The 15,150-nt window shown below is 40.8% G+C and overlaps 1 protein-coding gene across 1 annotated transcript in view; it reads right to left on the bottom strand.

Annotated features, from left to right (window-relative positions):
- LOC144237129 (acyl-coenzyme A synthetase ACSM1, mitochondrial-like) overlaps window positions 1-13,277 on the bottom strand; it is a 31,151-nt gene extending 17,874 nt beyond the window's left edge. The window contains exons 1-4 of the mRNA XM_077770810.1: window positions 13,081-13,277; window positions 2,917-3,127; window positions 545-752; window positions 125-265 (exon numbers count right to left, since the gene is read on the bottom strand). Coding sequence (XP_077626936.1) covers window positions 125-265; window positions 545-752; window positions 2,917-3,127; window positions 13,081-13,272 — 752 coding nt within the window. The 5' untranslated portion in view covers window positions 13,273-13,277. The remainder of the gene's footprint in view (window positions 1-124; window positions 266-544; window positions 753-2,916; window positions 3,128-13,080) is intronic.
- Window positions 13,278-15,150: the final 1,873 nt, after the last annotated feature.

Raw genomic sequence — 15,150 nt, 5'->3', positions numbered from 1 at the left:
GTGAGTCAATTCTACGTAAAGCTCTTTTCCCAACCCACATGTGTGCTCACACACATGCACACACACATGCACATACCACCCCAGGCGTGTGGCCCAGCATCTAAGTCAATGCCTTCTTTCCTACCATGAAGGCAAAGAGGATCGCAAGGCAAGTCCATGACTATGTTTTGCCATCTTGGGAAGGCCTGTTGTCCCACTGGTGAAGAAGGTGCCCATTGGGTCCAGCGTCTTTGACTTAATACAGGTGTGATCTGGGGATGCTGATCTGTAAAGGGATTCAGTACAAAAGGAGAGAAGTCATATTTCCTTCTTTTGGATCCCTGGGGATCCAATGTGAGGGGCTGGAGTCAGAAAAATGGAGCTTTACAACACTGGAGGAAAAAACAGTTCTTCTAGTATTAGAAATCAAAAGGAATTTGTGAGAGACTTGGATAAGTAGACTAACATTTCTTCATTTAAAGCAGGGGGAAAATGCAGTACTTGGGAATGAATGGGTTTCTCCTGCCCTTCCTTAGAAAACACATTCATCAGATCAGAAACTCACTTAATCAGGGATCGGAAGTCCAGCCACCCTTGACGGCTATGGTCAGACACCAGGAGCTTTGTTTTCAGAGCAGGACACTCTGAAACTAGAGAGTCCACCTCTGCGGCAAAGGTATCTATGGTCACAATGCCTTTGGCTTTAGACATTTGTAACCGGTAGAGAATGTCCTTGGCCTTCATCTGAGTGGTTCCTGGGATGAAGATTATACCTGGGGATAAAAAAGGAACTTTTGGGTTTCAGCCCTGGCTTATCTGCATAGAAATCTGCTAGCTTCTCACTGTACAAAGTATGATCCATGGGCCAGTACCATCAGCACCACCCAGGACACAAAAATCTCATACCCCATCCCAATCCTACTGAACCAGAATTTGCACTTTAAGAAGCTCTCCAAGGGTTTCCTATGCACACTAAAATTTCAAAAGCCTGGCCTAACCTCTTCTATGCTAGATGGATCAAAGCAGTAGACAGGTGTATCCTGCTTTACATGAGATCTGGAACTATGAACGTAAGTAGGACAGTATTTTTGACACTAGGATTACCTGTATCCCTGCCTCCATTTTTCTCCTCTCACTTCCTCCACTTTCAGACAGTTGTGTCAACTTGAATCTCCTCTCTTTTCTTCACTCTTCACATCCAAATTTAAGGACATTATCCTCTTAACTTTTCTACATTCCCTTCCATCTTCCATCTCCAAGAGTTCAAGTATTTGTGTGCCCCTATTGGGTTCTAATCTCTCCACCAGATGCCTCGTCCTGAACCTTGCTACTACCCATCTTCCATACTTTACTTGTTCAGGTTCCACAGAACACTGACTTTCCCCCCTCCACTTTTCTACTCTTCACCAGCACCTGGGCCCTCTCTCCAGGAAAGCATCATACTCTCCACCCAACACTGAAGGCACTGCCCACCTTCCACCTTTTTCTCTTACAAATCTATTCCCTATTTCAATATGGCTATTCTCCACACAAGCTTCTCTTGACTCTAAGTCTTTTCATGTGCTATGCCCATTCTTGGAATTCCCTTCCTTTGCTTCTATTTTTCTTTTATTCTACCTATCCCAGAGGGCTCAGTTCATATCTTGGATTTCCCATGTCTCATCTCTTAGCTCTACAGATGACATGGCTTCTCTATACTCTCTCTGTTGTTGCTGCTAATTCCTGATTCCACATGACCTTGATGGATTAATGTAGTATTTTATTTGTGTGGAAATATATGCATTATAAAGCAATTCAAAAAAGAATTCAGGAGTCCCACACCAATTCTAAATTATATAGATAAATAGATAGGCAATTAAAAGGGGAATGGAAGTCTCTACAGAAGAATACTAATTAATAAGTGTAGAGGGAATAACATAATTAGAAAATTCTCATATAAAACCACCATAATAATATCCAATTCAATCAAGAATCATCAATGGATTTTCAAGACATAGGGAGAAAGACAGTTGGGGGACAGGATATTCACACAGTCTCATAAGTATTACAGCACAGGTTACTTACTAATTACAAAGGGAAACAATGCCTTCTAAGGCAAAGTATTTGTCAGTAATATCACCAATGATAGGAGAAACCGACTTCACGTATCTCCTGATGTAGAGCACTGAGATAGGCACGTTGTCCTTCTAGAGCTCCTACTAAAAATGGTTATTGGAATATAATCCTGAAGAATGAGTCAGCAGTACAAATTTTGTAGGACCTTCTGCAAAACAACTGGCTTAGACGTTTCCAAGATGTTGTCATGCAGAAAAGCCTAGATTAACGGAGACTGACGAGACCTGACAACACAATGCAATGCATGATCCTCTATCGGATTTTGGATTTTAACAACAACAACAAAAAATGCTACAAAAGACACTGTTGGGACAATTAAAGAATTTTGGCTATGGCTATGGATGTATATTATACCAAAGTTAGACTTCTTGAGTGATAACTCTGTTCTGGTTATGTGAGGAGAATGTCATGGATCATAGCAGATGCATGCTCCAGGGTTTATGGGTGTTTATCTGGTGTTTATGGATGTCACAATGTCTGCAACTGATACTTAAATGAGTCAGTGTGGGAGGGGGGCAAAATGTTAGCAAATAGATTGATTTTTAAAAGCAAAAAATGAGACTGCAAGAGAAAGTGTGTGTATGTGTGTATGTGTGCGTGTGTCTGTGTGAATTAGAGAGTTATGACATTGTGTTTAAGGGTGTATAAGTATGAAGGAGAGAGTATGAAGGAGAGAATATGAAGGAGTAAAAGAATATTGAAAGGGGTCTGTGAAAGAGAAAGGATATGAAGGATAAGAAAAAAAGTTCGGGAAATATTAATATTTCAGGACCCAGCGACTCTAGGCCAGACCTAAAGTATGTTGAGATCTCTTTGAGTTACCTGCTCGGATGCAGCCTATGACCACCAGCCACCACTCAGGCACTCGAGGCAGGATCAAGGCTAGATGGTCTCCGTGTTGCAAACCACAGGTCTGGGTGAAGACATTGGCAGCACGTTGGGATAAGTCTGTCATCTCTCCGAAGCTCCACTTCACTTCGTCCCCTTGGTTATTCACCCACCACAGAGCCGGGTTTGAACCTCTCTTTCCCTCCTGGTCAAGATCAAACACCATGTGTTACTTCCTAGGTTAGAGGAAAAGGGTACTTACTTGCCCAATCACTACCATAGTGACATGAAAATGTAGCTTAAGAACTGAGACCCATTTTTAAGGCATTTATAGAACCAAAAGAAATGGATAGGGTATGATCCAGCCAATTTCTTCTGGTCTACTGTAGCCACCTTCCTTAAAGTCACATCAAACCATGAATAGCTCCATGTCACCTGTTAAAGCCTTAAAATTTCATCCCCCCATGTGTCTCTCTTAGTTTCATATGGACACTATGTTCCCCTCTGTGCCACATGTTTATCATGTATAAAATGGGTACATGTCTCATCTATGAAATGGGTACAATACTACCTAGAAAGTAGTAACGTTTAAATTAGTTATTAAAAGAGATAAAGTGTATATGATAGTGCCTGGACACATGGTAGGTAGTCAATGAAATTAGTACCATTATTGGGGCACCTGGGTGGCTCAGTCTGTTGAGTGCTCGACTTCAGCACAGGTCGTGATCTCATGGTTCATAAGTTCGAGCCCTGCATTGGGCTCACTGCTGTCAGCATAGAAGGATGGCTGCTACAGATCCTCTGCTTTCCTCTCTCTGTGCCCCTCACCCACTTGATCTCTCTGTCTCTGTCTCTGTCTGTCTCTCTCTCTCACTGTTGTCTCTCGATCTCTCTCACAAATGAACATTAAAATAAATTACTATCCTTATTATTCTTGTTACAACAAAACAAAAGACTAATTTAATTCCTGAATATTTGGGGAATTTATTTTTAAAATTAAGGTATATCTGGAGGCAAAATAAGCAAGAAGGCAGACCTGGAAGCTCCAAGGTAATCAGTGTTTCCTCACAGAAACATCAAGTCATCAACAGACTAAAATAGTTGTGTAGGAACTGTAGAAACAGTCAAGGAACTGCAGCAACCAATGAACGCCCAAACAATAAAAAACTCATACTCTAAATAGTAAGCAGTTTTATGTTGTTTTTGCTACTTACCTTTGTCCCATCCCTTCTCTGGTGTTATGTAGTATGGTCAGAAGGAAGCCACCCAATTCTCAGCCCCTCCCTTGGAATTTGTTTCAGTATTCTGGCTTGCCTGGAGGCAGCCTGAGGGAATGATTTCTGCCTCATCTCACTCAGAGCTCAGATAGGAATGGTGACATAGTTTGAATATCAGACTGGAGGTGGCTGAAAGCAGTGGCAGATGCCACATTGAGTGGAAACTGTAGAACTGTGGCCACCGTGAAGGGAGACTACAGGCAGAGGAAGACACTAAAATATTAGGGCCCCAAGAAGAAGTAGATTTGAGACTTGTAATGAAATTAAAACATGTAAAAGCAGTATCACATACGGGAAATTTGAGGGGGAAAAAGCACATGCACAGGCCTAGGAAAGACACATGCCTGAGACCTGAAGACCTGAGAAGACTTAAGTTTTCACAGTGGTCAGATTACTGGAGGCCTTTCTCTGCATGGAGTCAGGCTGTAATGACAGACAGAGATGGCTGCTTTTATCAAATGTCCAATGTTCAGCAACAGATCACAAGGTCATGTTGCCCATTCAAAGGAATAAAACAAATCTCCATAAACTTAACCTAAAGAAACACAGGTTTCAGTTACTAGACAGAGAAGTTAAAAAGATTCTCTTAAGTATGGTGAAATTGCTAAGGAAAACAGACAAGGAGCCAAAGGAAATCAGAAAAACAGTATATGGACATACTGAGAATATCAACAAAGAGAAAGAAATTATAAAAGAGAACCAAAGAGATATTGTGGACCTGGAAAATACAATCACTGAATTGAAAACTTTACAAGAAGGACTACTTTCTTGTAGTTAGGCTGATTATGGAGTCTGAGAAGCAAAAAGAAAAAAAAAACAGTAAGGAAAGTATACAGAGCCCATGACACACAGTATAGAAAGAAGCAGACCAATATACATATTATGGGACTCCTGGAAGAAGAAGAGAGAGAAAGGAGCCATAAGCTTACTTGAAGAAATAATAGCTGAAAAAAAGCAAAACTATATTTGTACTGAATATAAACTTATATAGTAGTATTTATTTATTCATCCACTCATTCAATATATAGATGTTCAAATACAAGAGGCTCAATGAATTCCAAGTAAGAAAACCCAAAGAGAGAAGAATAAATATAGTTAAAATGTCATTACTACCAAAGCAATCTACACATTCAATGCAATCCCAATCAAAATTGCACCAGCATACTTCTCAAAACTAGAACAAATTATCCTCAAATTTGTATGGAACCACAAAAGACCCCGAATGTCCAAAGTAATATTGAAGAAGAAAACCAAAACGGGAGGTATCACCATCCCAGACATGAGCCTCTACTACAAAGCTGTCATCATCAAGACAGTATGATATTGGCACAAAAACAGACACATAGACCAATGGAATAGAATTGAGAACTCAGATTGGACCCAAAAGTATAAGGCCAACTAATCTTTGACAAAGCAGGGAAGAGTATCCAATGGAAAAAAGACAGCCCCTTTAACAGATGGTGCTGGGAGAACTGGACAGCAACGTGCAGAAGAATGAAATTAGATCATTTTCTCACACCATATAAAAAAATAAACTCAAAATGGATGAAATACCTGAATGTGAGACAGGAAACCACAAAGCCGTAGAGGACAAAGCCAGAAACAATCTCCTTGGCCTCAACCACAGCAATTTCTTACTTGACACATCCCCAAAAGCAAGGGAATCAAGAGCAAAAATGAACCATTGGGATCTTATCAAGATTAAAAGCTTCTGCACGGCAAAGGAAACAATCCATAAAAGTAATAGGCAACTGACAGAATGGGAAAAGATAGTTGCAAATGACATATCAGATAAAGGGTTAATATCCAAAATCCATAAAAAGCTCACCAAATTCCACACCTGAAAAACAAACAACCCACTGAAGAAATAGGCAGAAGGTATGAACAGACACTTCTCCAAAGAGGATGTCCAGATGGCCAACAGACACATGAAACGATGCTCAGCATCCCTCCTCATCAGGGAAATACAAATCAAAACCACACTGAGATACTACCTCACACCAGTCAGAGTGGCTAAAATGAGCAACTCAGAGGACTCTAGATGCTGGCGTGGATGTGGAGAAACCGGCACCCCCCTACACTGTTGATGGGAATGTAAACTGATGCAGTCTCTCTAGAAAACAGTGTGGAGGTTCCTCAAAAAATTAACACTAGAACTCCCCTATGACCCAGCAATAACACTCTTAGGAATTTACCCAAGGGAATCAGGAGTGTTGATGCATAGGAGCACATGTACCCCAATGTTCATAGCAGCACTCTCAACAATAACCAAAAGATAGAAAGAGGTTAAGTGTCCATTAATGGACGAATGGATCAAGAAGATATGGTTTATCTGTACCATGGAATACTACATGGCAATGAGAAAAAATGAAATCTGGCCATGTGTAGCAAACGGACCTTGAGGGTGTTATGCTGAGTGAAATAAGTCAGACAGAGAAGGACAGCTACCATATGTTTGCATGTATAGGAGGGTTAGGAGGAATTTAACGGAAAATCGTGGGGGAGAATAAGGGGGGGAATGTTGGGGGAGAAGCAGGGAGGCAAACCATGAAAGACTCTTGAGTGCTGAGAACAAACTGAGGACTGATGGGTGTATGGGGAGAGGTAAAGGGGGGAGATGGGCATGGAGGAGGGCACTTGTAGGAATGAGCACTGGGTGTTATATGGAAACCAACCTGACAATAAACTGTTCAAAAAATATTAAAATAAAAAAAATTACAAAAGGAAGAAAACCCAAAGAGATCCACACAGAGTCACACAATCAAACGAAGAAGCCAAGGACAAAAACTTGAAAGCAGCAAAAGAAAAGTGACTCATCATACATAAGGAATACTTACTAAGATTATTAGTGGTTGGTAGGCCAGGAGACAGTAGGATTTCATATTTGAATTGATGGGTAAAAAGCTGTCAATCAAGAATTTCTACATTTCTCATTCGCTATCAAAATAGCACCAGCATTCTTCACAGAGCTACAACAAACAATTCTAAACTTTGAATGGAACTAGAAAACACCCTGAATAGCCAAAGCAATATTGAAAAAGAAAACCAAAGCTGGAGATATCCCAATCCCAGATTTAAAGATGTATTACAAAGCTGTAATCATAAAGACAGTACGGTACTGGAACAAAAACAGATACTCAGACCAAAGAAACAGAATAGAAAACCCATAAATGGACCCACAAACATATGGTCATTAGTCTTTGACAAAGCAGGAAAGAATATTCAATGGAATAAAGACAGTCTCTTCAGCAAATGGTGCTGGGAAGACTGGGCAGTGACATGCAGAAAAATGAACTTGGACTACACTCTTTTTTTTTATTTTATTTTATTTTATTTTTTTACAAATAGTTTATTGTCAAATTAGTTTCCACATAACACTCAGTGCTCATCCCCACATGTGTCCTCCTCCATACTCATCCCCCCTCCCCCCCACATCCAACAGTCCTCAGTTTTTGTCAGCATTCAAGAGTCTCTCATGGTTTGCCTCTCTCTCTTTCCCCCACCATTTCCGCCCTTCTTCTCCCCCTTGTTCCTCCGTCAAGTTCCTCCTAACACCATACACAAAACTAAACTCAAAATTAATGAAAGACCTAAATGTAAGACAGGAAGCCATCAAAATCCTTGAGGAGGCAAGAACCTCTTTGACCTCGGCTGCAGCAGCTTCTTACTCAACCTGTCTCCAGAGGCAAGGGAAAGAAAAACAAAAATGAACTATTGGGACCTCACCAAAATAAAAAGCTTCTGCACAGCGAAGGAAACAATTAGCAAAACTAAAAGGCACCAGATAGAATGGGAGAAGACATATGCAAACGACATATCAAATAAAGGGATAGTATCCAAAATCTATAGAGAACTTATCAAACCCAACCCCAAAATACGAATAACCAACTGAAGAAATGGAAAAAGGACATGTATAGACACTTCTCCAAAGAAGACATCCAGATGGCCAACTGACACATGAAAAAGTGTTCAACATCACTCACCATCAGGGAAATACAAATAAAAACCACAATGAGATACCACCTCACACCTGTCAGAATAGATAGGCAAACATTAACAACTCAGGCAACTACAGATGTGGGTGGGGATGTAGAGAAAGATCTCTTTTGTACTGCTGGTGGGAATGCAAACTGGTGTAGCCACTCTGGAAAATAGTATGGAAGTTCCACAAAAAAATCAAATATAGAAGTACACTATGACCCAGCAGTTGCACTATTAGGTATTTAACAAAGGGAGACAGGTATGCTGTTTCAGAGGGGCACATGCACCCCAATGTGTATAGCAGTGCTATCAACAATAGCCAAAGTATGGAAAGAGCCCAAATGTCCATCGATGGATGAATGGATAAAGAAATGTGGTGTATATATACAACGGGGTATTACTCAGCATTCAAAAAGAATGAAATTGTGCCATTTGCAACTACATGGATGGAACTAGAGGGTATTATGCTAAGTGAAATTAGTCAGTCAGACAAAGACAAATATCATATGAATTCACTCATATGAGGACTTTAAGGTACAAAGGAACATAAGGGAAAGGAAGCAAAATAATATAATAACAGGGAAGGGGACAAAACATAAGAGACTTAAACATACAGAACAAACAAAGAGTTGTTGGAGGGGTTGTGGGAGGGTGCTAAATAGGTAAGGGGAATTAAGGAGTCTGTTCCTGAAATCATTGTTGCACTCTATGCTAACTTAGATGTACATTAAAAAATAATTTAATTAATTACTTGAAAAAAAGAAATTCTATAGTTGGCAAAATTGTCATTCGAAATGAGGGAGAAATTAGGTTATTCTCAGATAAACAAAAATTGAGGGAGGTCATTACAGTTAAACTTTCTCTATAAGAAATATTAAGAAAGGGCTGCCTGGGTCGCTCAAGTGGTTAAGCATCTGATTTCAGCTCCAGTCATGGAACTTACATTCTAGTGACACAGACCCTACATGTGTATTAGAATTATAAAAAATATACCCTTTTTGTGAATATCAAGAAGGATTCCTTTATGGGATGCTGGGACAAAAGTCTAATAGTTTGAAAGGAACTTAAAGACCCTTTTGAACTGCACAGGTCCTTAGACTGTTATTAATTTCTTACATAAAATTACAGAATTAAACCAGGAGCCACAAAAGACAGAGTCTCTGACTCAGAGAAATCTCAGCAGATCTGACTGTTTAATGTTAAGGAACTTGGAAATTTTGGCGGCACATAAACTAATCTATTTGGGCAAATATTATGGGACAAAGAGCCAGGGAATGTGGGGAAATGGCATCCATTGGTGGTTGTTTTTTTAAGCTTTGTGATTAATTGTGGGGAATAAGCTTGGGAATTCCCTGAGCCTGCGCTGACGGGGTAACAAAGCATAAAGAATTAGAAGGCTATAGGATGTACACATCCAAGTTTGGGTAAACAGGATTAGGAAAATAAGATTAGGTAAATTGGGGGGAAAAGGCCCCAGAATAGGTAAAGTGGGACAAAGGCCCCAGGAGAGCACAAAGGTATAGCAATAGGGACTCTCAGGATGAAAACATCCATGATGAGTTAACAAGATTAGGTATTCAGGGTGTTAGCGCCTCCCGACTTAATACTATATCAGAAAGCTGCTTTCATAGGGAGGAAGGAACAAAGTGGTAAATGAGTAAATAGGGCTATAGACTGCTCTGGGATGAAGTTGCCCAAAGTGGAGTCAATTAACAAAAGAAAGGTGCCTTGTTGACTCTGAGGTAGCATGCTCTGTCTTTCTTGTCCCCTAGACCAGTTTAGGTAAACAGAGGTGGGGCCTCACGTCTGCCTTCAAAACCCCCTTTCCCTCATTCCCATGAGTTAATGTTCACGATTTCATTGTCTCTTTTTGCACACCCATCACCACATTTGTCAGCCTTCTGATTCTAATAAAAATGGAACAAGGACCCTTATTCGGGACTCTTGTCTTCTCCTGGACATTAGCCTCTCTTGCATTTTTAATCCTGCAACCTACTCTCTTGCTGGACAAGAAAGAACTCCAGACCCAGAGTCAACGACAATTAATATCTATTTGACTATGTTTATTGAGCAATGTTTAATATAAAATTGGATCAAGGGTTGGTAGGAAGAAATTGTTTGTCATGATTTTTGCCAAAACAAATAAAATGTAAGGTCTCTGACACTGTACTTACCTATCCTAGGACATGAAATTGGGAATCAGACAGTCTATAGAGGAAAAATGAAGTGTTGCACATTTTGGTTACTTTCCTATCTCCATTATCTAGAATAGTAATTGGCACATGTTAGGGGCTCACTAATCTTTAGATGAATGAAAGAATGGATGGATGGATATAGTATCAGAGAGACAGAATGAATGAATTTGGACAGAATGCAACCTCTCATGAACAGATTTGGGAGGAGCTCGAGGAATCAATTGAAGCTGTGTATACTATGTTAGGAGCCTAGAGTCACAAAGGGTTTAATTTCTAAGAAAAGTCAGGGGTTACTAACCGGTGGCCTCTATTACACCTGTGGACATAAGTTGTCAGCTTACCAACTACTTTCTTTTGTTTTATAACCAATTCTTTGCTGGGGCACTGGGTGGCTCAGTTGTTTGAGCGTCCAACTTTGACTCAGGTCATGATCTCACTGTTCATGAGTTCAAGGCCTACGTTGGGCTTGCTGTTTTCAGTAGAGACCCCACTTGGGATCTTCTGCCACCCCACCCGCCCTTCCCCTGTCCATGCTTTCTCAAAAATAAACATAAAAATCTAAATATGATTGTTTTATAACCAATTATTTGTCACCACCACACACACTCACGCATACACACATAAACACACATACACACTGTCAGAAGATTTCACATAAAGGTATTAGCTTTCTAACTTATATTTTATTAAAAAATGTATTAAAATGTGAGTTAAAATAAATCCTATCACTCTATTATGGTTTGGGCGGCATTGCTGCTCAGGCCATGCATCAGTTCTTGGATGGTACTTGTTAAGTTGTACAGGGAGGTCCAGGAAGCCAGAGTGGACTACAGTGGACCCTCTAGAGGGTCTTTCATAGGAACAATGTCAAACCCTGTGGGGCTTGTAAGGCAGGTTTCAACATTTTATTCCATCAGTGTTTACTGAGCATCAGCTAAGTGACAGGCCCCATGTATCACCAGAGAGACACTGATCATGATCAAGGCAATTAGCAAAGTGGAAACATACAGGTGAGAAGTGTTGGGAGAATAAATATATTGGCATGACGATGCTAGGGGTGGGGAGAATTTGGAGACATGAAGAAATGGGAAAGGATCAACAATGATGATATAAAACACAACAAAAATCGGCACCCCTGGGGTCATACTTACTTGGGGGTTGTCTCCACGGGTTGATGTTTGAACTACCTATGAGGGTTATAAATTGGGGGAAAGTGATGGCATCACTTCTTGCTCTCTACCTCTTCCCTCTCCAGCCCATCTTATGATTTAAAAGTTCTTTAACTAGATTACTGGTCAGGGCAGTGACGAAAGTCAGTTTAGAGTCTGAAGGAAGAGATGTTTGGTATCATCAAATTGGGAGGCCACGTGAAATAATGTATTGCAGAATCAGATAGTCTGGACCCAAATCCTGTCCTTTCCCTTCCTAGGTATGTGCTGGTTTCTGTGTGTTATTTAAACCCTTGGCACCTCAGTTCCATCTTCTAGAAAGTGGGGATAATGGAAATGTTCATCTAATCATAGTAGTAAATGCAAAGTGTATTTTAAAAAGTGCATATTAAAAAATGCCCTCCCTTGGCATTATTATGGAAATTCAGAGAAAGGACAAAGAAGGTGATGGGGAGAAGCCCCCACTTTAGTTAAATACTAACATATAAATGCAGGCTCATGGGAAATTTAAAAACTATATTAACTCTCTCGCTGTGTTGCAGGTAAATTCTGTCCACAGACAGTGTTGGGAGTTTTCCCCACTGTGGACATCACCAGCTGGGACTTAGTAGCTGGGGCACCATGAACTGTCTACTCAACTCCTAATGTCCCTGTTGCACCTTTCTTGATCTGTCTCTTGAAGAGAAATAAACTGAGCACTTGGGTAGACACGTGTAACCTCTAGAGGCCATGGGGGCAATTTTCTCTGGACATACCCTAAAGCTACACTCAAGTACATAGTTGAATGGAAGGAACCCAGCTGCACATTCCATCCTCACAGAATGACAGATGACATGACCTAGCTATGTGTCAGATGCTCATGTGTACAATCAGGTGATCTGTCCCTTCCCTCTGAGTGTAGCCTGAAGTTAAGCCCAAGCGTAATGATACAAATTCCAGTTAGGCTCATGGTCTCATGAGTTAAAGGTAAGAAATCCAACAAAGGTTGGGGCACCTGGGTGGCTCTGTTGGTTGAGCGCATGACTTCGGCTCAGGTCATGATCTCACAGTTTGTGGGTTCGAGCCCCGTGTCAGGCTCTGTGCTGACAGCTAGCTCAGAGTCTGGAGCCTGTCTGAGATTCTGTATCTCCCTCTCTCTCTCTGACCATCCCCTGTTCATGCTGGCTCTTTCTCTCTCAGAAATAAATTTAAAAAAACATTTAAAAAATTTAAAAAAAAAAGTATTCCAACTAAGGTCAACTTGTCGAACTTGTCATTAGAAACTTTGGTCACAATTATATGACTGTGTACCAGATATTTTCACCTGCTATCTTGTCTCTGAGATTATCACCATTTCATAGATAAAACCACTGAGGCTCAGAGAACTGAGAAAGTGACTAGGCTGAGAATTGAACCCCCAGATGTAAGGTTTTCCTGCAACACTGCTAAGCTGAGCCAGAAGCCATTACTGTCTCTCTGCCCTTCAGTCTACTAAGATCATGATAAGGTCAGTAAGGCCAATCCTGTTCTCACCTCCCATCATGAGTGCCTCCTTACCTGCTCCATTTGAGTCCAATAGTCCAGGACATCACTTGCAAAGTTAAATTCCTCAGGTCTATCGTGGTCATTCCATCTTGGGGCTCCTGCTCTTGATAAAGACCGGCAGCAAAGGTACCAAGGGGCAGGGTGAACGCCATTGTAGGAATGGCGGATGCCCCAGAGGACTTGGAGCCTCATCAGCCTCTGCATGGTGGTGCAGGTGTCAAGAAGCAGGCACAGAATTCTCAGGTCACCACCTGCCTTGGGAAGAGATGGTCACTAGATTGGTCATGGAATAGTAATTTCCTCCATAAAATGAAGGCGATAGCTTTGTTAGAGTAATAGCTTTGTTTCAGTTCACCAGAATATGGAAGACAAAAGACCCATCAGCATCTCCATTCCCCCTCTTGTTAATACCTTCTCTTGGATTCCATGAGCCAATAATTTTTCCTGCCTGAGATTGGTTTCCTGTCACTTGAGACTATAAGGATATTGACAAATATACAGCACCATACTCAGGACCGACGAGGGTAATATCACAACACCTGCACTAGCCGACTGAGCTCTGGCCAGGCAGGGCAGGAATCTTTCCCAGGACAACATTCCAGGCAGCTATCACCAACCCATCAGAGATGACCCATGAAATGAAACTGTTTGCCACTCCAAATCCCAACAAAGACCCCTTACATGGGAGCAGAAAGTTCAGTTATTATTATTGATGATTGTGAAAATTGGCTTAAGCTAGAACTATCTATCCATGAGAATGCTGACTGAAGGAAACCATTTCACAAACAGCTTTGCTATCTAAGCACTTTATGTCTATAAACAATAGTCTCTTCCCCCTTGGTTTCAGCAATCAGATAATACCTGCATGATGAAAGTCCACAGAATATATCAATAAAACCCGGCTCAATTTACTTTCAGGCACTTTAGACAAATAATAATCTAACTCCAATTTTGATGCTGCCCCTAGAACCCTAGTAGGGGAGGCATGGCTAAATGCACGATTGAATCACTGTCTTCAGAAAAGAGGATACTGAGGACACTTGTGGGGATGAGCACTGAGTGTTATGTGGAAACTAATTTGACAATAAACTATTAAAAAAAAATAAAAAAAAATAAAAAAAATACAAAGTAATTTAGGGATAAAAAAAAAAGAAAAGAGGATACTGAAAAAGTTCATCCCTTAAAGTTTGCTTGTCTGCACGGATCCTTGGGCCACATGAACTAAATAAAGTATGTCCCATTTATTTTTAGCTCCTGTCAATCAACAGTACCATCTTTTGTTTTATCAGAGCACTTTTGGGCTAGAAAGACCCTAAGGGAATGGCTGGCCCTTAGACATACTCCTGTTGTCTCTCAGTTTTGTAGGAAAATATTAAAAGTTTTTTTTAAACTTTATTCATTCATTCATTCATTCATTCACTCATTCAAGAGAGTGTGGGGGAGAGAATGAATTAGCTTGAGTGGGGAAGGAGCAGAGAGAGAGAGAGAGAGGGAGAATTCCAAGCAGGCTCCTCACTATCAGCACAGAGCCCGACCCCAACGTGGGGCTTGAACTCACAAGCTGTGAGATCACGTCCAGAGCTGAAAACAAGAGCTAGTTGCTTAAAGTGACAAAGCTTCCCTGGAGGGAAACTTTAAATGTTCAACATTTAAACCTTGGGAGGCTTCATTTAAAAGTCTTGAAGGTTTCTCTTGAAAATTTAGGAGGTCTGGCAATACTGGGTCTTTATTTCAAACTGGCACCACCTGACTGAAGTTGAAAATTGTATGCTTCACTTAAATGGAATGCTCTCCAATTTGACACGGTTTCCACTATGCCTTATTTTATTACACCTGCTTACTTCTCCACTTACTGTACCTGTCAAACCTCTGTGCATTTGGGGCTTAAAATTGTTCATTTACGGGGTTTTGAGGCAAGATGGTGGTGAAGTAAGGGGCTCCATACATTTTGCTCGCCCCCATCTCTCAAACAGAGAAGGCCTGAATCCATAGGACACTGAACCACAGGAGTCTGGGAGGAAAAGAGACAGTGTCCACTAAGAAGACAGGCTCATAGGTGCATGATTGGGAACTGGGGAAGAT

Source organism: Crocuta crocuta, unplaced genomic scaffold (genome assembly GCF_008692635.1).
Source record: "Crocuta crocuta isolate KB4526 unplaced genomic scaffold, BGI_CrCroc_1.0 scaffold887, whole genome shotgun sequence".
Taxonomy (NCBI): Eukaryota; Metazoa; Chordata; class Mammalia; order Carnivora; family Hyaenidae; genus Crocuta; species Crocuta crocuta.
This window is presented reverse-complemented; position numbering and strand designations above follow the sequence as displayed.